General features: G+C 36.4%; 2 protein-coding genes and 1 pseudogene across 4 annotated transcripts; 1 reads left to right on the top strand and 2 right to left on the bottom strand.

Moving 5' to 3' along the window:
• Positions 1-2,005, bottom strand: LOC132038341 (acetyl-CoA-benzylalcohol acetyltransferase-like; the record flags this gene model as incomplete). Its single annotated transcript, XM_059429020.1, has 3 exons — positions 1-367; positions 552-1,470; positions 1,917-2,005. Coding segments are annotated over 3 exons (1,104 nt in total), but the record flags the coding sequence as incomplete, so codon positions are not given.
• Positions 1,882-4,340, top strand: LOC132038340 (F-box/LRR-repeat MAX2 homolog A-like; annotated as a pseudogene).
• Positions 4,338-22,509, bottom strand: LOC132038682 (serine/threonine-protein kinase EDR1). 3 transcript variants are annotated; one of them, XM_059429372.1, is made up of 17 exons: positions 22,235-22,505; positions 19,963-20,350; positions 18,017-18,220; positions 16,463-16,654; positions 16,010-16,269; positions 15,697-15,816; positions 15,448-15,537; positions 12,879-12,974; positions 11,617-11,703; positions 11,178-11,292; positions 10,531-10,816; positions 6,101-6,224; positions 5,993-6,012; positions 5,735-5,891; positions 4,831-5,119; positions 4,633-4,705; positions 4,338-4,508 (listed from the first exon to the last, which is right to left on the bottom strand). In XM_059429372.1, the coding sequence occupies exons 2-17, from the start codon at positions 20,209-20,211 to the stop codon at positions 4,426-4,428; spliced, it is 2,445 nt and encodes an 814-aa protein (XP_059285355.1). In that variant the 5' UTR covers positions 20,212-20,350; positions 22,235-22,505; the 3' UTR covers positions 4,338-4,425. The 3 variants fall into 3 exon arrangements, with proteins under 3 accessions (XP_059285355.1, XP_059285354.1, XP_059285356.1); XM_059429371.1 differs by having other exon boundaries at positions 22,283-22,505; XM_059429373.1 differs by lacking the exons at positions 4,338-4,508; positions 4,633-4,705 and having other exon boundaries at positions 4,989-5,162; positions 22,283-22,509.
• Positions 22,510-24,021: the final 1,512 nt, after the last annotated feature.

The raw sequence follows: 24,021 nt of genomic DNA, 5'->3' as shown, positions 1-24,021 counted from the left end.
AACATCACTCTCAATATATTTTCCCTTTTATATCATATTCCAAGCAAAATAGAAAGCTGGTCCAACAAGAGACCTCCGAATGAGAGCACCAATAAAATGGATTCAACTTAACACTCCAGATACAGTTAGGAAGCAGAAATCATAATTGGAATTGACAATCAACTAGAACAATTACAATGATGGAAACAGAATAAAACAAGGAAAGCATCAAATGAAAAAGGGTTGAGAAGTATAGGGACAGAAGGGGAATGGGAGGATACATAATGCAGTTTCATTTTTGTCCAAAGTCGGCTTCATACCATGGGAATCGACACAAACTAGAGCAAAGATAAATATCCATCTCGTCTTTCTGAACAAGTGGGTTACACTTAACAAACATGGAAGTATCTCTTGAATTACTTCTTACATACTCTTAACATGATGTGATATTGTCCGCTTTGGGCAAGCCCGCACGGTTTTCCCTAAAAGGACTCACATCATTAAGAATATCCAACACCATATAAGTAGCTCTTTTTTTTTTAAAACTAAGTTAGCAAAGTCATTTAACTCACACCCAAACATGGTTTGCCTCGAGTGGGAAATCCAGCCGCACAGAAATTCCCTAGAGCATGTTCTAAAGATGGTAACTTTGTTTTCCCCCTCAAATTCATTGCAAATATTAAAGTTGAGTCCCTTGAATGTCCATGTTTGGCTGAGGAAATGCTCGTAAGAACCTTCCATATTAACGCCATAACAAACACCATTCTAGTAGATTTCGCCACTGTAACACTATTTGAGTCGATTTTGTCTTTGAGCTCTGCTATTGCCAATGCATCAAACATAAACCTCCTTGTGACAATCTTAGCACTCATGTTGGAAGGTAGTGAGAACTGAGGTTCTGGTAGCACTCTTGCAGGAAAGAGTGATGACAACTGATCAAAACTTGGGACACAACCTTTTGTTGTCCCTGTTTTGTTAATGTGCGCCCATTCGTTGACAAATGTTCCTAATGTGAAACCATCCGCTAAGATGTGTGAAATTTGTATCCCCATGACTAGTCCTCCACAATTGAATTTGTTCACTTGGATTCCAAGTAATGGACTTGACGACAGATCTCTTATCAGAGGAACACGCCATGGAAGATGATCATCGAAAAGCTCAATGTTATTGGGTCCTTCATGGAGAAATTCAGCAAGATCTGTGTTGACTTTGGTTTCGACATACTCAACGCCTTCATCATTGCAATGAATTGACAAGTCATCTTTTCTATATCTCCCTGCTAGAGGGTAAAACTTGGCTAACATCTCCGCCAAAGATTTTTGCAACTTATTACATCTTTCGGTATTTTCTTTCCTGTTCCACCCACTGCTCGGCAAGTAGTGGAACAGTACTGGTGCATGGCGTACGCAGAATTTTTCGTAAGCAGTTTCGATATTTAAAGAGGAAAACATATGAACAAATTGGAGAGAAGAATGAATAATTTTTTCACCTCTAGAGTTACAATCCAGTTCCAGATTGCATTTAAGTAACTTATTAATGTATAAGCCTTATTTTAAAATGAATGTAGGTTGACTAGTTTTGTATCATCCTTCCTTACAATGAGAAGTGTTGGGCTGTTGGGTTCGAACCTCATTCAAGGTGCTCTTCTAGACAAAGGAATGAGCGCTTACAAATTATTATTTTTCAAAAAAAAAAAAAACCTAGCACAAACGCGTTGCTGAGGTTCGAACCCCACAGTAGTGGCCGAACTATCAAGGGGCTTCGCCAGTGAGCCACAACATGCTTTGTGCAAAGTAATGTCATTTATATTATATCTACCATATATTCTGTTTTTCAGATTATATACATACATATATTTATCAAAATTTTCCGACGAAGCGGTGTCGGATAACACCCCTTAGCTTAAGGTGCGTCCGCCCCAGGGTGCATATATAGGCGGAGCCAGCTGATCAAACAACGAAAGCTTGAGACTCCGAAGATGATTCGGGGTAGGAGTTGAAGGCTTTAATGTTTTTCTCATCTGGATTTGAGTCTGCTGATGAGGTGAAAAAACAACCCTGAAATTTGCTTAATAGAATACATCCGGAAACGAAAAGGAGCAAACATTATGAAATTTCAAATTTCTCGTATGCTTTTCATAGTTAACGGGTTCTCTTATATAGGCTTCGGCCAACGTTTGAACATGTTATGCTGTTTGTCAACTTGGTATGAGTTGACATGCATTAGTTTATTGCCTTCAACAAAACATGGCATAAAAGGGTCAAATATACCCCTCTACTTTAGTTTATTGGCTAACTTTGCCCTTCGTTAGCCAAGGTAGGGTCAAATATGCCAACTATATCACAATTTGCTTCTTCGTTAGCCAAGGTAGTCAAATATATCCTTTCTAGCAAAGTGGATGGGATGGAAAATCCCAAATCAGACCAAATTACCCATTTATCAAAACTTACCCATGCCCCATCACTTAGACCGACCCGACCCACAAAATTATTTCCCCCACCGAAAATTAGTCATCATGCTGTTCGTGCTCATCACACAGAAACATGAATTTATGTTATGCTTTCCATTCATTTGGTTAAACTTTAAACTATGGAGATTGCGTTGTTGCACAGGGAGGATTTGAATGGATTGGTGGGTTTGGTAACCACAAAGATACCTTCTTACCTCTCTACGCATATTTAATTGTCTTTTATGCCTTATCAAACTGTATTTTTAATAGGTTATGATTATTATTTTTACCGTGTTTTTGTTCCTATAAATGTAGAGCTAAACATAGCTAAATAATACGACAATTCTCTTCGACTGCATTGCAGTATTTTTGCTCTCACCCTTTCTCTGTTATTTCCCTAATTTCTTTGTTAAACACCAACAGGTACATTGGGTTTGTTGGTGATGAAGGTTTGGTTTCTCTAGCTACCAATTGTCCTAAATTATCAGTTCATCATTTGGCGGATACCTCAGCTTTGTCGAACGCTAGGGGTGATCCGACTGATGAGGGGTTTACTCAAGAGGACGCGAAGTTTAGTGTTTCAACTTTGATTGAGGTATTTTCTGGTCTTCCATTACTTGAAGACCTTGTTTTAGATGTTTGTCATAATGTTAGAGATACCGGTCCTGCTTTGGAAATTCTGAATAAAAAACGCCCCAAATTGAGATCGTTGAAGTTGGGGCAATTTATGGCGTTTCTATGCCAATTGAATCGAAGTTGGATGGGGTTGGTCTTTGTCAAGGGCTTAAATCTTTGTCGATAAGGAATGTGGGTGACTTGAATGATATGGGTTTGATAGCTATCGGTAGAGGGTGTTCGAGGTCAGCTTAGTTTGAGATTCAAGGTTGTAAAGAAGATTACCATGAGAGGCATGAAGACACCAGTTTCTTTGCTTAAGAAAACGTTGGTTGATGTCAAGATACCTTGCTGCAAGAATCTTGGAGCCTCTTTTTCATTGAAAGCATTGGAACCAATACAAGAACGGATTCAAAATTTTCACATTGATTGAGTGTGGGATGGTACTGATGAATTTGAGGATATTGATGGCTATGGATGCGGGTTTGATCTTAACAGGAGCGATGGAGGTGAGGCATCGAGCAACTTTGCTGGTTCCGGAGACACATTTGGATGCGAGGAAGATTGTTTAAACAGAAGAAAAGATGCAAGTTCTCTTATGATGTTAATAGTTTGTATAAGGAAGTCAATGGGCAACCCAATGGATATAGCGGGCGACCATGGGATCAGTTGCAATCCCTTTCTGTTTGGATTGGTGTAGGTGAGCTTTTGACTCCTTTAACAGCTGCAGGTCTTGAAGACTGTCCTAACTTGGAGGAGATCAAAATTAGGGTCGAAGGAGATTGCAGGCCATGGTCAAAACCTTCGGAGCGAGCATTTGAGCTGAGCACACTTCTACACTATCCTATGCTATCCAATATGCATTTGGATTGTGGAGATACCATAGGTTACGCACACACGGCACCATCAGGACAGATGGATTTGAGCTTTTGGGAAAGGTTTTATCTGTTTGGGATTGGAAATTTGAACCTTAACGAACTTGATTACTGGCCGCCACAAGATAAGAGACGTTAACCAAAGTTGTCTATCCCTACCAGCAGCCGGGCTGCTGCAAGAATGCGTCACGCTCAGAACACTGTTCATCCGTGGAACAGCGCATGAACATTTCATGATGTTCCTTCTTAGAATCCCGAACTTCAGAGATGTACAACTGAGAGTTCCTGCTTTTGATTTCACAAAAAGGTTTTATTTCTCGATGTTTCAACCCTTTATATACATTATGGTTTTGTCATTTGTCCACAAACACGATATTTTTCTAAAACTGCTTTTGATTTCAAATCACACAAAATTTTTCTAAAACTGTTACACACAGAAGTTACAACTTGAGCCGGACATTGTTTACACCTCTACCATGTGTTTCTGTACAGACAAAACAGATTGCACTAGCAGAGTGAATACTCACACTCTAACAGTCGGGTGAGAATTTCCCCGCAACTTGGTCTTTCGTTAGGCTCTGCCCAACAGTCTGAAACGGAAAAACTATGAGTCAGGGACATCTAAACTAAAAAGGAGAAGATTATGGATAGAAATAGAAGAATGGGGAAATACATGGGTCTTTTGCATTTAGTTATACGTTTCGCCACAAATACCTGCAATTAGTCTGCCTAGGGGTCCTTCAGGTATCTCTAGCCTTGATCCTTCATTGGCAACAGCATAACCTACCTGAAAATGGCCACAAAGCAGTTGCCGTTACTTGATGTAGCCATGTGGAAATAAGACACTAACTTCCAAGACATAAGAAAAACCAACAAACCGTGACAAAAATTACAAGGTGAAATTTAGCATACCCTCTTCTGTGGCATACCCTCCCATGGTCTGTGTAGGGTACAAAGCTCCCACATTATCACGCCAAGACTAAAAATGTCACATTTCTCTGTAAAAGACTCGTTACGGATGAGTTCTGGAGCCATCCATTCAGGAGTGCCAGCTGATGTCGTATCTTTCATGGGTTCATCTGTCATTATTCTCGAGAGCCCAAAATCACATATTTTGATACTCCAGTGCTTGTTCACTAGGCAGTTTGCACTTTTTAGATCACGATGGACTATCTTCATCCGATGTATGCACATCAACCCTCTTAGTTGCCAACAGAAGCAAGAAACTAATCATAAATCCCGTCCTTGAGAAATATACAAGTAGAAGCACAGTTGAGGTATTTTATTTAGAAGCTTTTGAAGCATTGTGTAATTAAAAAACAATAGAGGGTTTGTAATTAACATGTGTTAAAGGGATTGTAATCAGCATTCATACAAAAATAATTCGTCTCAAAGGACATGGAACTTCATGCAAAACATTATTTAATTGCACAAACAAAGATTAATCAAAATTAAACAATCAGCATCATAAGTTTGTACTAAGGCATGCAAAAGAGAATGTTAATTTTTTTATATAAGTATAAAAAGGTATTAGTAGTTGCATTTCTCCACAGAACTTTATAAGTATTTTGCTACCAGTGTTATAAGGATGCCTCCCAAAAACATATCAAGGCCAATCAATTCTGTCAAGTCACATTTATAGAGCTTTCCTACATTTTATAATTTTGTGTTTCGAGACCGCTTCACATATCATTGAAGCTTTAAACCAGAATTTTACAGGAGCATCAATTAAAAGAAAAAGAAAAAGAAAATCACTAAAAAAACATTAAGGATAACCAAGTTATTTAGCAACACCAAAGATTATCAACAAACCAACCTGCATATGTCACGAAGCATCTTGAGTCTCCTCCGCCAGCTAAGTCTCTTCTTTTGACCACTTAAATGTATCAAATAATATAGAGATCCCATCTCCATGTATTCAGTAACCATGGACAAATGAGGAGGCCTTGTGCATGCACCAAGAAACAATATAACTGCAACCGTTGGCTGAAGTTAGATGTACAGTAGTCCAAAATATAAAGCAATGTAAAAAATAAAAAACCCAATACTTGAAAGGAAAAGAGAAGAGATATACCATTTGGATGCCGAAGACGGCTGAAAGCAAAAAAGAAAAGAAAAACTTAATGTTAGAACATTTCGAAACCAGAAGGAGTTGAGCCCCAATCCTAGAAAGGCACAATACCTAAGGATAGAGATCTCATTGCAGAAGTCCTCCATGTTTTCCTCTGTAAGATCTTGCTCCAGGAAAACTTTAATAGCAACATCAGTTCCATTCCAAATACCTCGAAAAACTTCTCCGAAGAATCCTTCAAATATAGCCAGATTGTTTAGACCTCAAACTACCAAATACAAATTCGGGGTGGTGAAAGAAAATGCAGATGGACAGAACATATGAAAGCATATATTTGATCCTTGATCACTTTGAAGATACATTTAAATAGAAGACTTCCCAATTTTTATAGTAACGTACCTAACTTTTAGTATGTTACCCATATTAATTCTATGGCTCCATATGTATCCACATCATATATTCTTTTCAGCTCTAACGTTGTAAGACAGTTTGCTCTCTATAAGGTGTAGGGTGGTGTTATCTCTGATGTGCATTCCATTTGATCTTTTTTTCTCATAGATCAAGTACCTTTTGTTGGTGGATGCTAAGATGGTGTTCGACTGTACAAAGGCAAACCTCCTAAAATTCTAATGATCTATCTATACAACAAGGAATTCCTCCTCACACCACAAATACAAGTAGAAAGATATATTCCTTCATCGCAATTTACGTGATGGTTTTGACTAGGCACAAAGTTTAAGAATGAAAAGAAAACTTTTGAAACTTGTGTGGCTATAAATTATGCCACCTCGTACCTTTAAACTAGGCTATGATTCATGATTTGGGACTTAGAATATCAGACGGGAAGTGTTGGAATTTAATTTGCTGCAGTTCAGCAAAATCCCATTTTCACGACCATCTATACGGACCGTATATTATTATACGGCCCGTACTTTCAGACCGTGTTTAGTAGGTGGAAAAATCCCAGTTTCTGCCAAGTTTTTGAAATGCTTAGATACGGACCGTATAATGATATACGGACCGTATAATGTTATACGGACCATATTTTCAGTCCGTGAAACTCGTTTGGGAAGTCCCAGTTTCTGGAATTTTATTTATTGTTAAATACGGTCAGTTTATATGGACCGTATAAGTTGACCGTATAATTTCCCGACTCAGTTAAGTATAAATACGTCATGTTCAGTTCTTTTCCCACTTTTCACATTCTCCAAGCCCTAGAACAAAGGTTTTCTTCTCCCATCAATCCAAAACACCAAGGTAAGCCTATTCTAATCATTCCAAGTCAATTCTAACATGTATTCATGTGATCTAATGAAAGTTCATCATTCCTAACCTAGGGTTTTCAAGAAAACCCATTTAAAGGATTCAAGACTAAAGCTTTAGGGGTTCTTCTTCAAGTTCATATTATTGATACAAGTTTTGTAGCATTACCAGGTATATAGGGCTTCTATCTACGTGTGGGAACATCTTTGTTCCCCACGCCACGTTCTTCCATGATTATGCAAGAGTTCACTAAACTAGGGTTTTTAGCCAAGTTCATGATAACCCTAAGTCCATGCACCATGATTTACCACGTTTGAAATATATATATATGTTGTTGTATTCCTAATCTTCCATTTTGGCTATTGGGAATCCGTCTGTAACCCATGAAAACCCATATATTGCATTCCATGGGTTCCTACATGCAAGTCATTAAATATTATGCTTACTTTCATGAATATCCTACATGTCTACAGGTCATTAATTATATAATCTTTATCCGTGATTATGAAACAAGATATCCATGTTATACTACAAGTCATGTTTTTACGAAATTCATGGGCTTCTCAGCCAACTATATCATGTTCATGTTTTAGAGAGTTGCACAGATTATTGAGAAGGTTTTATACCTGAAACTACGTATGCCAACGTAGGAAAGGATCGCTCCGCCCGCAGGACGATTCCTTCATATATTCCCCATTGAGGATATGGATCCATTCATGTCATGTTCATGTCTTCACCCGATTTTATAAGGTACAAAATGGCTTAGCTGATCAGGCAGAGATCAGACGCCACGTGTCAATGTGGTGGTTACATGTCGGTTATACTAATGCTCTCCCACAAATATTTTTAGTCATGTTATTTACATACGTATTCATGTCCATGCTCATGACCAGGTTTAAGTTTCAATTTCAGCTTTTATCATGTTATTTCATGTACCATACTTATTCATTCAGTTGCTTTACATACTAGTACATTCAATGTGCTGACGCCCCTTTTCTATTGCCCAGGGGGCCTGCATTTCACAATGGAGGTACGGGTTTACAGGATGCCGCATCTGCTCAGTAGGATTTGCTAGCATCAGCTTGTTGGTGAGCCCCATCTTATTCGGGGTGTTATACTTATTTATTTTCATGTCATGTTTAGCAAGTTAAGGTATGCTCGGGGACTTGTCCCAACAAGTATGTTTTTCAATTCAGATTCATGATAGAGGTTTCATAGGCTAGTCAGTTAGTTATGTCAATACTCAGAGTTGTGTAGCCATCTTTGGCTCAGTTTATGATATTTCTGCATTCACTTTTGTTAGCGGAAACGTAAAAGAAAGAAAACAAGATTTAACGTGGTTCAGATCAAAATGATCCTACGTCCACTGAGAATGTTTTTTTTATTATTAACAAAGGAAGGGGAGATTTCCAATTACACTTAAGAGAATTGCTCTCTCAACTCTCTACTCACTACAAAGAATCGTATGAATTTTGGGATGACGAACAAAAGAATTGCTCTCATTTATATAGGCATAAAATGACTTGGCTCCAAGTGTGCTACATGGCATTCAATTCTCCTCCACATCTTCAGCTCCAAGCAATGCATCTTTGGCTCCAAGCAATGCATTATTTGGCTCCAAGTAAATCATCCTTTGGCTCCAAGTAATAGAAATCATCCAACATGTGAGTTATTCTATCACATAACAAAAACCAACCCTTTCAACTGTTTATACAAGTATTTTATTAAATATATTATGACTTCTCATGTTTTGTTAAGACTTATCATGTTATATTCCGCACATGTTTATGCCCCATGTTGATTTAGCAAGTCGTGTGGTTCGCTCAGTCACATGCAGTCAGACACCGAGTGTCGTGTTACGCCCAGGCCATGATTCAGGGTCTGACAAATCATCATTAAGGGTGAAATGGGAAGTTTAAAGTTAAATTGTTACTAAATATACAAATGTGATATTCTTTTTTGGGATTGACTAAAAAGGAAAGAATGTCACATAAATTGGGATGGAGGGAATATTATTTTGTGGCTGAGTATTGGATTTGAACTCTTTCAGAGGTTCTATTCCTCACCCACAATAATAACTAAAAGATAGAAACCGCACAGTTTTCCTCTTTAGGTCATATTTAATTGTCCTGCAAACTTGACAATGTATCTGTCACTATTCTTTTCTTTTTTATAACTGAGAAATCTCAAGGGTCAGTAACGGCCTGGTTTTAAAACTCCGGGGATAATGACACGGCCTTATACCCTTCTCCACTTAAATACCAGGCTTTTGTCTGTGGCAGAGTTCGAACCCATGGCGTGCGCCTAACCACACATCACGTATTGCACTCTTACCACTAGACATGTATCTGCCACTGTTCTTGGGAGCATCCACCAAATGTTTAATAGAGAATAATCACTGCCCATAAATATGAGGCGGACCTACAATTAAAGAAGGTGACCAACAGACTATCCATGCTCCTTACTCGAACAACGCCAACTAGTTACAATTAATCTTCTCCTTCCTAAGTTAACTAAGGACTCTCCACAAAAGCAGGCCACTTTTTAGGTGCCTTTGATGATTTCCCAGAAAGTCTTGAATCTGCCACTAGGTGAGTATGATATAAATTTTCCAGAAAATGGTTAGAAGATCATTCCCAAAACAACTAATCACCTCCCCAACATTTCTGTAGCTAAAAAGTCTTTATGGAGAACAGATAAAGGACTTCACTTTTCAATGTAGTTGACCACACCGTAAATCAAGCCAAAACCATATTATATTCCCGTTCCTTAAAGCCCATAGTGGAAAAATGAACCTCTCTTTCATCATGCAGTTCCACAAACTTATCACGTATGATGATGTGACCTCATAGATAACCAACCCTATAGACTACATCTCTATTTTACATTGAATCTCTCCTTCTCAGAGCATGCTCTTTGCATAAAAATCTCCATAACCACTTTCCTAGGATAGCTTGATGAAAGTGGCAAATCCAAGCTGTGTTCTATACCAAACGCAAAGCAAAAAAGCGATCAAACACATTATGATGAACATGAGCCAAGGCTTCTCACACATCAAAGTTCACAGAGCATGATCCATCAGCAATAGTATAATCGATGGCAGGCGTTATAACCCAAGGAGCAATGACAACAGTCTCAAATCAGCTCATTGTGGTTTGTGGACTCGATAGTGGTACTAAAGCAATAAGTGCAACCAAATGATTTAGCAAACAAAAAAAAAAAATGAAGCATAATATACAACAGTGCTACTTGGAAAAATGATTTTAAAACAAACTCACCAATCCCAACACGAGTGCCAACAGTCAACTCTGAGAAGTCTATATTCCATTCTTCAAAAGGTAGAAGAGGCTTATTCATGAACATTGGCGATTCCAGAATCCTATTCCAGGTTGAGACCATTTTGTCATTCACCCGCTCACTTCCTTCTGGAGCTTGACTCCTGAATTCATGCGGAGACGAGGGTAATGATATTGCCTTCTGGGAGCTCATGTGCTCTCTTGACAATGCAAACATTGAAGACTGTCCACCCAATATTTCATGGTCGTCATGGTGAAAATCAGACACCTAAAAGTACAAATCGTTTAGCCAACACAATGAAATACAAAAAAGACGATTGCATCAAATTACTGTTTCGCACTCATAGAGTATTCTAATAACCAGAGTTCCCATTATTTTTCACCATGAACCAAGATTATAACAACCATTTTTTAAGAGGAAATTTAACTCCAAAGATACTCATATGCAACTTCATTCAGGCAAAAATAAAAGAGTGCAAGATTACTTGAGAAAAGGCCAGCCACCGAATCAAGGAAAAAAATGCAACAAGAATATATACTGCCCCTCATTTGAACAAACCTAACTGTTTCCAGAGTGAAAGACATCAACCTATTAGGAACCTTAAAACCAGAGAGAAAAGGTAGCATACATTTTTTTGAAGATCTAATGCCCGGTCTCTGTCATTTGAAGTATGAGGGGATGAGCTATTTTCCCCTTGTTCTCTTCGATTCTGCTTCAATGCTTCATTCATTGCTCGAACCGCCCTGGTTTTGTTTATGACACAAAAATGGCATAAGTGAAAGAAGGAAATGGTTGCTTAGTCATTTTAGCAATATTTCCGACAACATCCATATAGCGATGAAGTACACCTAAATCCAGCACAAGTTTAAGCAGTAAATTCTTCTTTCTTCATACAGAAAACATTAGGTTCTTACTTACATTCTCAGAATATTCCAGGAAAGAAAGATAATAAAGCAATTTAGCATCAAATAAATTCATACTCGTACAAATTAATACCAAAAAGATAAGCCTATGAATTACGAGTAAATACATTTATGATGTTGACCCATTATAATTACAATATCTACCTTACGATATCATCACCAATTTCTGGAGTAATACTAATACTTCTTCTTCGTAATCTACGTGGTTCTGATGTTGATGCACCTTCTGACCTGTGGATAGAAACAGTCGATTCAGCAATGTTTTCTGACAATGATGCAGGTTGTACGTTCAGAAGTCTTCAGAAATCAATCCACTATTAAACAGGTAAATCTAGTGAGTGCGCATATATTAGAAGAGAAGAGATTATGAAAATATTAACTCAGATAGACACTTATAATTCTGTGTTACCCATCCCATATAACATCAAAAGGTAATGTTTGTGTCAAATAGACTAAAGATGAATAAAGTTTAGAACATTATCCCATTTTAAAGGGAGAAATTGTGTAACTTTATAACTCTACCCTGAGATACTCCCCAGAAAGAGAAGGTAAACAGAAGACATAGCATGGAACACCCTATTCAAAATTCTTTTACCAAGAAACTAATGGCCATTTCATGTCAATTGTTATCTCTTATTAGTTCCTCTGTAAAGGATACTTATTTTTGTTCAATCTGTTCTTTATTCTCTTTTATGATTCCTAAAATGAAATGTGTTGTCATTATTGTAGCATAATTTATAAAAATTATAAGGGTAACAGAACCAAATACCAAACACACTAGAACTCTAGATTAGTATACATATGCACTCTGTACCAGTGTTGTCAACGCGCTTTAGAACCAAATGACACAAACACACTAGAACTTTGTCCATATATTTGATTATTAGTCTTGGATACATATATATTTGTAATTTTGCACTAAAGCTGTTTGCGCTTACCCAGCTAATTATAAGCTATAATTATAAGCTATGTAAAACCCATCCTCAACAGCTATGAAGCACTTTCATCAAAATATAGTAGCTAGACAACTGATTAAAAAGTCTAAAACCCATGTTTAAGATACTATTAACATAATGGAATCTCATCAACAGAGATATTTCACATGAGGTGGCTACTGAGGTAGTGCACTTTTGTCTTCTACAGAAAACACGCACTAATAACATTAAAATATTGCATTCAGCAGTTCATTTAAGCATCATTGCCCACTCTGAATGACAACTCAAGCGAATGAACCAAAGGATTGTGAACTGGGAACCCCTATATATGAATGACAATAATATGTGACATTAACCAAAAATAAAGGAAGGAACAAAAAGAATAATTTGAGTGCTTCATACATGTCAATGTTCTACAGATATACTGGTATAAACTCGTAGGAAACCGAAAACAAGACTAGAATGAAATACCTTGATGTAGCAACATCATCTGAACAATCTCTGAATGTTTTGGTATCACCACTAAGCATAGACCTGGCATGTGCTCGAAATGAAGGATGCTCCGGACTAAAGATTTGACGTGAGAGAAGTACATAATTAGACATGCTTAAAATCAAAAAAAAGAAGGGAAATTAAAGAGCCTTCGAATATTTGCAAGTTCAGTATTAGTTGATTCCAACTAGTAAAGTTGTTGCCATGTGACCAGGAGGTCAAGGGTCCGAGTCGTGGAAACATCCTTTCACAGAAATGCAGGGTAAGGCTGCGTACAATAAAACCTTGTGGTCCGGACCTTCCCCGGACCCCACGCATAGCGGGAGCTTAGTGCACCGGGCTGCCCATTTTTTTTAAGTATTAGTTGATTCAAACTGGGGTTACAATTTAACCACAAAATGCAGCAGTCATAAAAGTAAATAAATAAATGGTATACAAGTACATGTGAGATGCCAGCTCCTTTTTCATGGATCAGAAGACATGCTTAAAAAAACGAAAAGAAGGGAAATCATAAAGTCTTCTAAAACTAATGCTAGTTCAATATAGTTTATTCAAAGTGGTGTTACAAATTAATCACCAAAAAAAAAAGCAGCAGTAATAAAAGTACTAAATAAATAGTTTTAAAAAAAAGTACTAAATAAATGAGAAAAAGACCAACGGAGAAAAATTAAAACAAGTCAAAAATCCTGCTAGTCTCAATATAACCACCAGCTAAAAAAGAAAAAACCAAGCTAACTATTCGGAAACAAGAAAATCATAGTTTTAAAACAGCCTCACAAACCTATGCAAGTGGTGCATGACAAACTTTATGCCAAGCTTGAAAGGCTGTTCACAAGTACTTAGTTCCCTTTGTTACCTTACCTTTTCTAAACTGAGAATTACTTGTTCCCCATGAATATACAACAACAACAACAATACCCGGGATTATTTTACATCCCACAACGTGGGGATCTAATCCCGGGAGGCAACCAAACGACCCTAGTTCCCTTTGTTACCTTACCTTTTCTAAACTGAGAATTACTTGTTCCCCATGAATATACAACAACAACCCAAAGGACATCCTACCAAGGTAGGGCGGCTGTTTCCCGAAAGACCCTCGGCTCAATAGAAAGCATAAAAAGAGGTCGAAAAGGCCAAGAAATTCAAAGCGATATGGAAATGAAAATAACGAAAGCAACAAAGCCATGATGAAGCAGTTTGCAAAGGGACAGTAGCTATCACAGATAAAATAAGATAATCAAAGTACAAGACAGATAGTAGGCTTAGTAGCAAAAATCAAAGCACAAGAAATTATAGCGCGATAATGCGACTACTAATGTGAAAGGATAAACGAGACTATCTACTAGCCTTCTACCCTAGTCTGATCTACTAGCCTTCTACCCTAATCTGAGTCCTCCATACCCTCCTATCTAAGGTCATGTCCTCGGTAAGCTGTAACTGCGCCATGTCCTGTCTAATCACCTCTCCCCAATACTTCTTCGGCCTACCCCTACCTCTTCTGAAACCATCCATGGCCAACCTCTCACACCTCCGCACTGGGGCATCTGTGTCTCTCCTCTTCACATGCCCAAACCATCTCAGTCTCGCTTCCCACATCTTGTCTTCCACCGAGGCCACTCCCACCTTGTCCCGGATAGCCTCATTCCTGATCCTGTCACTCCTAGTGTGCCCACACATCCATTTCTACATTCTCATCTCTGCAACTTTCATCTTTTGAACGTGAGAGATCTTAAATGGCCAACACTCCACCCCATACAATATAGTCGGTCTAAACACCACTTTGTAGAACTTGCCGAGTATAAGTGCTCAACGAGCTGCTTTTAGATCAATCTAGAAAGCTAGTAAATTTGATTTATCACTTTCGAGTATCTAAGTACGGTGAAATTGCACATACACATGTTTGCTCTCCATTTTCAGGATCATTTCCGAAAAGCCACACTATTGCATCACCATATAAACTTCTGATTTTTAACTAAGGATTCAGCACTGTGTAATGAAAGCCAAGTATTTTTTAGACACTTGAAAATTCGCCAATATAAACGCACATTGTATACATGATCTCAGAACACAAAGACCTCAAATACCATGTTTCAAAGGCGCATCAACCTCTACAGTCTGAGTTACCCAGCATTATAAATTGACTTCATTTTAAGCAAAACATTGCTTGCCCTACAACATCAGTCTGATTACCCACATGTCACACATGCTTGTGCAAGGACATTTTTTTTGTTCATTAAGTTCTAATCAAAATTTAAAAATAACTTTACCAGAAAACCTGCTAGAAATAGAACATCCATTCGCATGTCCATTATATACACATCTCCAACAGTCACAGCAGAAACACAGTGAGACAGAGGTGCAAGGAAAAACTACAATCAGAGGACTTCAAGAGATTTTAATTTTCAATTAGTTAATTGTAAAGATCAGAAAACTGATTGATCTCGAGTGTGTTCTTGTCGCATCAAAAATTGGAAAACTAATAAAGAGCTTTATTGGATATGTAAGGAAAAGTCAATTGAATAGGAGTTGTGGCCATAGAAAAGCAAACCTTGAACTCGCAGTCCTTTGTTCAGTAATAACTTTCCTCCGGCTCCTCCTCCAAGCTGCAGTAGCAATATTGGGTTCACTGTGCGAGAAACTGATACACAGAAATAGATCCAATAGACAATAAGATCCACAGAACAGAACGAGTAAAGAAACAGATGAACGTTCCGAATTTTTCCTTTGCTCAAACAGGATCCAATGAAATGTCAATATTATTTTGTAAAAGCATGGTTTTTTAGGTGCGAAATAATACCTCAATTTTCTGTCAATTGAAGTGCTAGACTGCAACATCATATTCCTCAATGAAGGACCTGCAGCATTTGAAGATGCTTCTAGTCTCCTCTGGCATTGAAGGGCATCATCTTTCTCGGAACTGTAGAAAGAAAAGATAAATTAAAAATGAATTAGGAAAAAGAAGACATGAAACTGGATCTTCACCAGCAAAAACGAACTTCCTGCAGATTACAACGTGTCGACAATGATAATGCAACAGAAAAGATGAAAAGGATTATAGCAATTAAACTTATACAATATCAAATACAAAGTGAGAAAGATTTCTATCTAACCTCTCAGGATCAATTCTCTCTGAAAACCCACAAAGAGGACTGTTAGGCTCCAATGGTGAATCACAGGAATCATTTTCTGCAGAATCACTCTCTCCAGCAGCAGATATGTGGGTCATGAAAATAGCCTTCGTTGATCGAGGAATAAGTTGACCAGGAAAACGTATAAGGTCGACAAGCAGTTCCACAGAATTTAACACAACTATAACAGACATATGTCTATATGAGTCTACACATTCATAAGCTCCTTCAGTTGGTAACCCCTAATTAGGAAATATGAAAATATTATAAGTTAAATTTCACGAAAAATATGGCAAAAGAAAATAAAGTGAGAATTCATAAACACTAGCAGTGGAACATTTTTCAGTAGAGTTTAGAGGTCAGAAATGGAATTCATTCACAAAAACGAGGGAACTAAATTTTATTTTTATTTTTTTCCTTCAAAGCAAAGCTTACCACAACAAGCCGACTTTCAAGACCTACAGTATCCGCCAATACTTTGAATAATATTGCTCGAGAACGGCATGAGCCATGCTTTATTTGACCCAACATCTGGATGCCTCGGATGTCAGAAATGTGAGAGCTTTCCTCAAGAGCAGCTTTAGCAGGACTTAGTTCAGAGTTTGATCGTTTGTAAACATCAGACACCTATGTAAGGAGTCATACAAACAACAGATAAAATGATAACATGGAAGATGCATAACATCACCCTTTTTTATAAGATATGTCCATGGAAGATGCTTAATATCGACTTCGTCCTTTGTCTCTGACAAAAATCTAAGATGCAATCCATGGACCCACATATTCATTTAACAGTAAGCAACACATATTAAACTCTTCTCCTAAAAAACAAGCCAAGACCAAATATTCTCCTTCAAATGAGAAGTAAATCTTATAGTAGTTTACCCATCATAACAATTCACAAGTTAATCGAACAGAAGAAATTCATGCTCTTTACAAATAGAATTACTTGGGATAATTCTACATAAATATCAGGTCAGCTGACCCACTGAAATCAGAAAGAACAGTAACACAGATTATTTACTTATCTTTTGGTAACTAAGTGAGAGGATCTTCATACTGTAATGTTATTAAAGAAAGAAGAATTTTCTTTGACAAGGAAAGAAAGGGGATGTTATTGCAAAATATAAGTGACAACGTAGTCAAGATTGAAGGAAACACGAAGGCACTGGGGCTGAAATTTAATAAGGCGAGTTAAAAATTAGCAGGTAGAATGATAAATGGAACTGTATAATTTTATGTAAGTTTAAATCACCAATTAAGTTTATCCCAACAAAAGATACGTGAGCCGATTTTTGGGTACTAAACTTCATTAATACATGAAAATTTCAGAAATTTGCCTCAAAGAGATATTAAGAAACAAGAAGAAGAAGAAGAAGAAGAAGAAGAAGAAGAAGAAGTTAAAGTCAAAAAAATTATGAGGTAGCTAAACAGCCCACAGGATAGATCGATATCTTCCCCTTCTACGATTTTGCTTTCATACGTAGAGACTTGAACACTTCTCTATTTGTTGATTCAGTGATTTGTAAAGTATTGGTTGGAATTTCAGCATTAAAAAAAAAACTGAGGATGTTATCAGAATTACTGAAAATATATTTAAAGAAATGTCTCATGAGATCAACAAAAAAGTTAAAGAGGTCTAGATGTAATTTCAGGAGTTAGACCTAAGCTATTAATAATCCGTCAAATCATATGGCAGATTGCTGTGAGTGTATTGGAAAATAAACATAACATAGGGGGCTCTTAGGGAAAGAAAAAGTTCTGGACAGAACTGCAGCAACAAAACAATAATCGCCAGAATATGTTCTAATAATCTCTGTGCAACCTAGAAAACCAGAGACAAATTCACAGGACGGCCACTCAAGAAACATCCCCATAAAGAAACCAAGTAAATTGACATAGAAACAAACAGAAAAATAAAGGAAAGGAAAAATATTGTGTCATTTTATAGCACAGTGAAGAAAAAGTAAGGAAATATGAAAAACTCACCAATCCAGCTATCTTTTTTATAGTAGCTGCAGGATTTGAGCTTAAACCTTTCACTAGTGCAACAATCAGTTGCTTTAGCTTAGAAAGTTTCTTGTCTTTCTCAGCATCCACGAGTATAATATCTGCTCTTAAACCCTCCAGCTCCAGTGCCTGAAGTTCATCAAAAGTGGGAATATCTTCAAAAAGCTCTTTGAGCCTTTTCTCCTGAGCCAAAAAGGACAAAGAAAAAAGCATTCAAATAAAATCAAAGAAAGTGCTAGTCAAAATTACATACCAGCATCAACATTAGGAGATACAAAATCTGAACAACTGACTATGAGAAATGTGTCAGTCACAGAAGTTTACAGGAAAATATTATGGGTGACTACACACATTTTGTGTAGTCTATATATCAATATACAAAGATGTTACCATCTCCCCTCCTCCCCCCCCCCAAAAAAAAAGGGTTTACAGAAACCCAAAATATGCTGCTTAAAAATGTCGATCGCCAGACAGCTAAAAACTATGGCCATCCAAAACCTCAAGAAGATCATAGTCATGTGGAAATACAGAATATAGATGCTTTACTTATTAAAGAATATAGAATCTAGATTCTGAAGTGATAACACTGAGGTACCAAATGTTTCTCAACATCAGTTCCAACATGAGGATAAATGCATGTTAATAGGAGGTCAAAATTGGCATTTCTACATTTATAGCATCAGATATCGTCATGCGGAGTATAAAAAACAAATAAACAACTGCACCACCTCAACCCCAAACTAGTTGGGATTGGCTACATTAATCCTCTATGTTCGTTATTTATATCTAGTTGCAAAAGATATCATGCCGGAAGTTTGGGTGGAGATTTTCTAGTAAATCCACTAGTTTTTGTGAATTCATAATGAGAATATTCTCATCTTTGAATCTTTTATATTCCAGAACTATTCTCATTATGCATATAAGGTATGACTGGATGAGATGACAATCTCACTCACGATTTTGGAACGGCTTTTTATTTTCAAATGAATAACGACCATAATGAATGTTGACTCAATGTGTTCTAGTCTAGCCCATTTCATTCCAATACTACATAATTTGTCTACAAGTATGGAAAAAAGAATGAAATTATAATAAAATCAAGCTACAAACATCCAGAATAACAACGTAAAGTCAAGAAAGAGAATATGAGAAAAATTATACTGTGGGATAACAGAACTCCCAAGTTTTCAAATTAGATTTTTGACATTTAGGACAAACAAAGGTTCAAATGCATGATTTCTCTGCTTCTTTCCATGATTTCTCTGCTTCTTTCTTTTCTTTCTCTGTTTTTAAGACTTATACTGAAGATATTTCTGCTTTCTCCCCATCCTACCCTAACACTGTCGGGATTCTGAAAGAGAAAAAAACGGATATAGACTACCTTTCTCAAGAAGCAAAAAGAAACTGACGGCAACATTACATCCTTTGCTATAGGAGTTGTAGATATGAAAGGAAAGGAAGGCTAACGCATACCCTAGAGAGGAAGGGGAACTATAGAGTGAAAATTATAATAAAATCAAGCTACAAGCATCCTGAATAACAACATAAAGTCAAGAAAGATAATATGGGAAAAATTATACCGTGGGATTAAAAAACTCCCAATTTTCAAATTAAACTTTTGCCATTTACAAAAAACAAAGGTTCAAATGCATGATTTCTCTTCTTCTTTCTTTTTGTTTCCTGTTTTTGAGACTTATACTGGAGATACTTCTGCTTTCTACCCATCCTAAACTAATATTGTCTGGAAGAGGAAAAAACGAATATAGACTACCTTTCTCAAGGAAGCAAAAAGAAACTGACGGCAACACTACATCCTCTGCTATAGGTGTTGTAGACATGAAAAGGTATATATATTATTAAAAGAAAATCAAAACCATAAGATGCAATGACGAATAGAAACAAAAGGAAAAATTTATGGTGCTCACAGCAACAACAGAGTAGAAACCATTTGGAATTGGTTCTGACAGTGTTCCAGTTTTCCAGAGAATCTGTGAAGCAGTCTGACATGGAAGCCTATCACATACTTCATTTTCACTTAGTTCCTTATTCCTCATATTTTCTTCTTTACTATCAAGGTTAACAGATCCAAACTTTTCAACGAAATCTGAAGGCCACCATGCAGCCCCTGGGGACCTCTGCTCTGAAGGCCCAACTTCATCTCGTGTTTCTTCCATGTCAGTAAGTTTAATTGCAATACCATGACACTGCTACCCCATAGAAGAGCTTATTCATCTCACAGTTTATTTTTAGACAAACTATCATTATTAACGAGCTTGTCCTCCTCCAACCTGCCCAAGCTGGATGCCGTAAGATCTGCAAAGTAAAAAATGTTTGAATGATCGCAAACATGCTTCTAAAAACCGATGGATCTATATGATTACTTTAAAAGGTACTAAGATGACTCATAAAGGAAAACGATCAGGAACAGCAGCGAAAACTACTTAAGGACCACCAAAGTATGGGAACTTCTGCCGCTCCCAAAAGAATAGAAATAAGGGAAATAACCAAAGTAGATAAACAATCTCTATTTCAAAAATCAGATAACTAACAAGGATGACATCTGAAAAGATTAACACTACCACTTTATACTGATGAAAGTAGATATCGACACTACAGCTTTACAAAGCTGCTTGAGCCTTTGGCTTCCAAAATGGTCTTTTCAATTTGTCTCCTGATCTCCTCACACCACAATAATATACAGCGATGCTAGTGCCTTTTATTTGTGTTTTTCACCGCTACTGGAACTAGAACTCCACCTATGAGAAGTTGTGGGCAGTGGACACATTAACCAAAGATGAAGTTCAATGATCTCTATCTGGATTTAACTTAGATTATTGTTGTGTTTAACTATCTAAACTGGAAAAGTACAGTGCATTAGAAAAATGATCAACATAAAAACAAGATATACGAAATCCCACTGCTAAGAGATTGCATCAGATTGCTCCTCCAGTACGCAAAGTTTAAAGTCCAATGCACTATGGTTAACCCTCAAAATGTGCCGAGTTTTGCCGTTTGTCAAATAGTTTTACACCAGCTCAGATGAAAGAAAAGAAACATTATACGCATTAAACCTATAGAATAGACCTTCATGAGTAGAATTACAAACATATCATTTATTTCTCAAACCAACCCTACTTTACTGACGAATATATTTCCTCAGAAGCATCAAAACTAACAAATGTACTGCCCAAATCACATCGAAATACACTACACTACACAATATTAATTCAAAAAAAGTTCGATATCTTCTAGGTTCTAACTACCAAAGCAACAGATTCGCAATTCAACTTTCATGAGTAGAATTACAAACACTACATTTATTTCCCAAACTAACCCTACTTTACCGACAAATGAATTTCCTCAAAAGCACCAAAACTAACAAATGCACTACCCAAATCACATCGAAATACATTACACTACACAATCTTAATTCAAAAAAAGTTTGATATCTTCTAGGTTCTAACAAAAGCACATGAGTAGAATTACAAAACATTACAATTATTTAAACCAACCCTACCCAAATGAATTTCAAAAGCATCAAAACTAAAAAATGTACTACCCAAATCACATCAAACTACACTACACAACGCAATATTAATTCACAATAAGCTCGATATCTCCTAGATTCTAACTGCCTAAGAAACAGATAAATTTATTCGCAATTCATCTCTCATGAACTCTAGTGCAGTCAAAATTCAGCTTAACATAACAATTTAATTAGAACATTGACCATTCACTAGACTTAACATAACAATTTAATTAGAACATTGAACATTCACTAGACTTAACATAACAATCTAATTAGAACATTGACCATTCACTAGACTTAACATAACAATTTAATTAGAACATTGACCATTCACTAGACTTAACATAACAATCTAATTAGAACATTGACCATTCACTAGACTTAACATAACAATCTAATTAGAACATTGACCATTCTAGACTTAACATAACAATCTAATTAGAACATTGACCATTCACTAGACTTAACATAACAATCTAATTAGAACATTGACCGCTGACTAGACTTAACATAACAATTTAATTAGAACATTGACCGTTAACTAGACTTAACATAACAAATTAATCAGAACTCCTCATAACAACTCACGGAGGACACGTAAGCAAGATAACATCGACAATTAGATAATCAACAAGCTGAATTTTAACAAAAACGCATGCAAACAATACCTTTCAAATCTATAATTGATTGTTAACGTGATCGGAGAGTTCAATTACCAGCAGAGTAGATCTTAGAAAAAAATGAATCTGGGGTTACTTCACTAAGCAGGCGATTATTGCATTTTAAATCCTACATCTCTTGAAGATTAAGCTTTATATTGTCTCAAATCGAAAGTTACCAAATTCTAGAGAGAGAAAGTGAGGAAGAGGAGAGAGGGAGAGAGAGGCGGGGATTGTGTTTGATTATATTTTTGGGTCTGTGTGTTCGTATTAGTAATTGTTAATATTTTGATGCATACACCTAGAAAGCGATGGCGTTTTATTTTATTTTATTTAATAACTATATATACATTGATTTCTTGAACTTGTGATCTTGCGAAAGCAATGAGGTACAAGTAGTGAAGCGTACTGTACAAGATTCGGCAGCCGCAAAGAGAGTTGGTTTTAGTCAATGGTCAACGCAATTGGGAGTTAAAATTCCATAATTTCGGGAAATGAAGGAATATACAACACGTATATTTTTTGTTCCTCATTTGGTATCCGATATTCATATTGAGATCCGACTAAATTTGAAAGGACGTCGTAAAAGTTCAATAGTCAAGGAAATTGGGAATTAAATTCCATAATTTCAAAAATGAAGGAATATACATTATTGCACTATTTCTGTTTTAATTTATTTGTCTTATTTTTCTTATTAGTATGTTTCAAAAAGAATGTCTGTTTTTTTTTTTTTTTGAAACTCCTTAATTCTATCGTTCCACATAACATGTTTAAGACAATAACATTAAATGATATTTTGTTTCGACATATCGTTAATTTAAAATAATAAGATTCAAGAGTCTTTTTTGCTTTCTTATATACTTTGCGAAATTAAAACCAAACAATCAAATTGAAACGATGGAAGTATATATTTTTGTAGTTTCTCATTTAGTTTACTGATATCAATACTGAGACTCGACTAAATACGGAAGCATGTCGTAAAGTTCCACATTGAGAATAAACACTCTCTAACAAAGATAATTTTAAAATTAAGACTCCAATTCAAAAATATTGATTAAAAATAAATGAATATATACCATTCTCCTATAGATCTAGTTCGTAGGAATATAGTACAACATAATGAATAAAGAAAAAGAAGAAAAAAGTGTGTGATTTGAAGGAGAAAAGAGGTGTGAATCACGTGCGTGGGAAGTTTGGCTGTTAAACTCCGACAAGGCAGCTGGCAAAGTGGGGGGTGGCTTACCAACATCCACATCTTCATCCGCGTGAATCCCTTTTTAAACTTTAACACACACAGTTTCTCTTTTTTATTACTCTTTCCGTTTTAATTTATATGAACCCATTTAACCTTACGATATTTAAAAAAGAGGGAAGAAACTTTTCAAACTTGTGGTTCAAAATAAGCGGCTTCTTGAAAATTTGTGTGTGTTGTAAAATCATTCATAAAGTGAATTTGTTTCCAAATTAGGAAAGAGGTCATTCATTTTGGCACGAACTAAAAGGAAATGGGTTCAAACAAATTGAAACAGAGGGAGTATTTATTATTCAGCCTCTCTCTCAGCTGGCACAAAAGGATTACAGTATTGAATTAAATCACACCAACTTAGTCTAACTTTATTTCACATCAATTTTAGTTGAGGTATTAAAGAATAGAGTCGTGCATTGCTGTGGAGGAGTAAATGCTAAAAAAAAATTGATAAGAACTGAAAATACGAGGTTAGAAATGGTCTAATCTTTTGTTTTAACCGTATTTTCTCTGTATGATCATTTTTATACACTTGTTGTAGTTTATATCC

This window comes from Lycium ferocissimum, chromosome 11 (assembly GCF_029784015.1).
Source record: "Lycium ferocissimum isolate CSIRO_LF1 chromosome 11, AGI_CSIRO_Lferr_CH_V1, whole genome shotgun sequence".
NCBI lineage: Eukaryota > Viridiplantae > Streptophyta > Magnoliopsida > Solanales > Solanaceae > Lycium > Lycium ferocissimum.
Note: the sequence above shows the minus strand (reverse complement) of the source record. Positions and strands in the feature narration are given on the sequence as shown.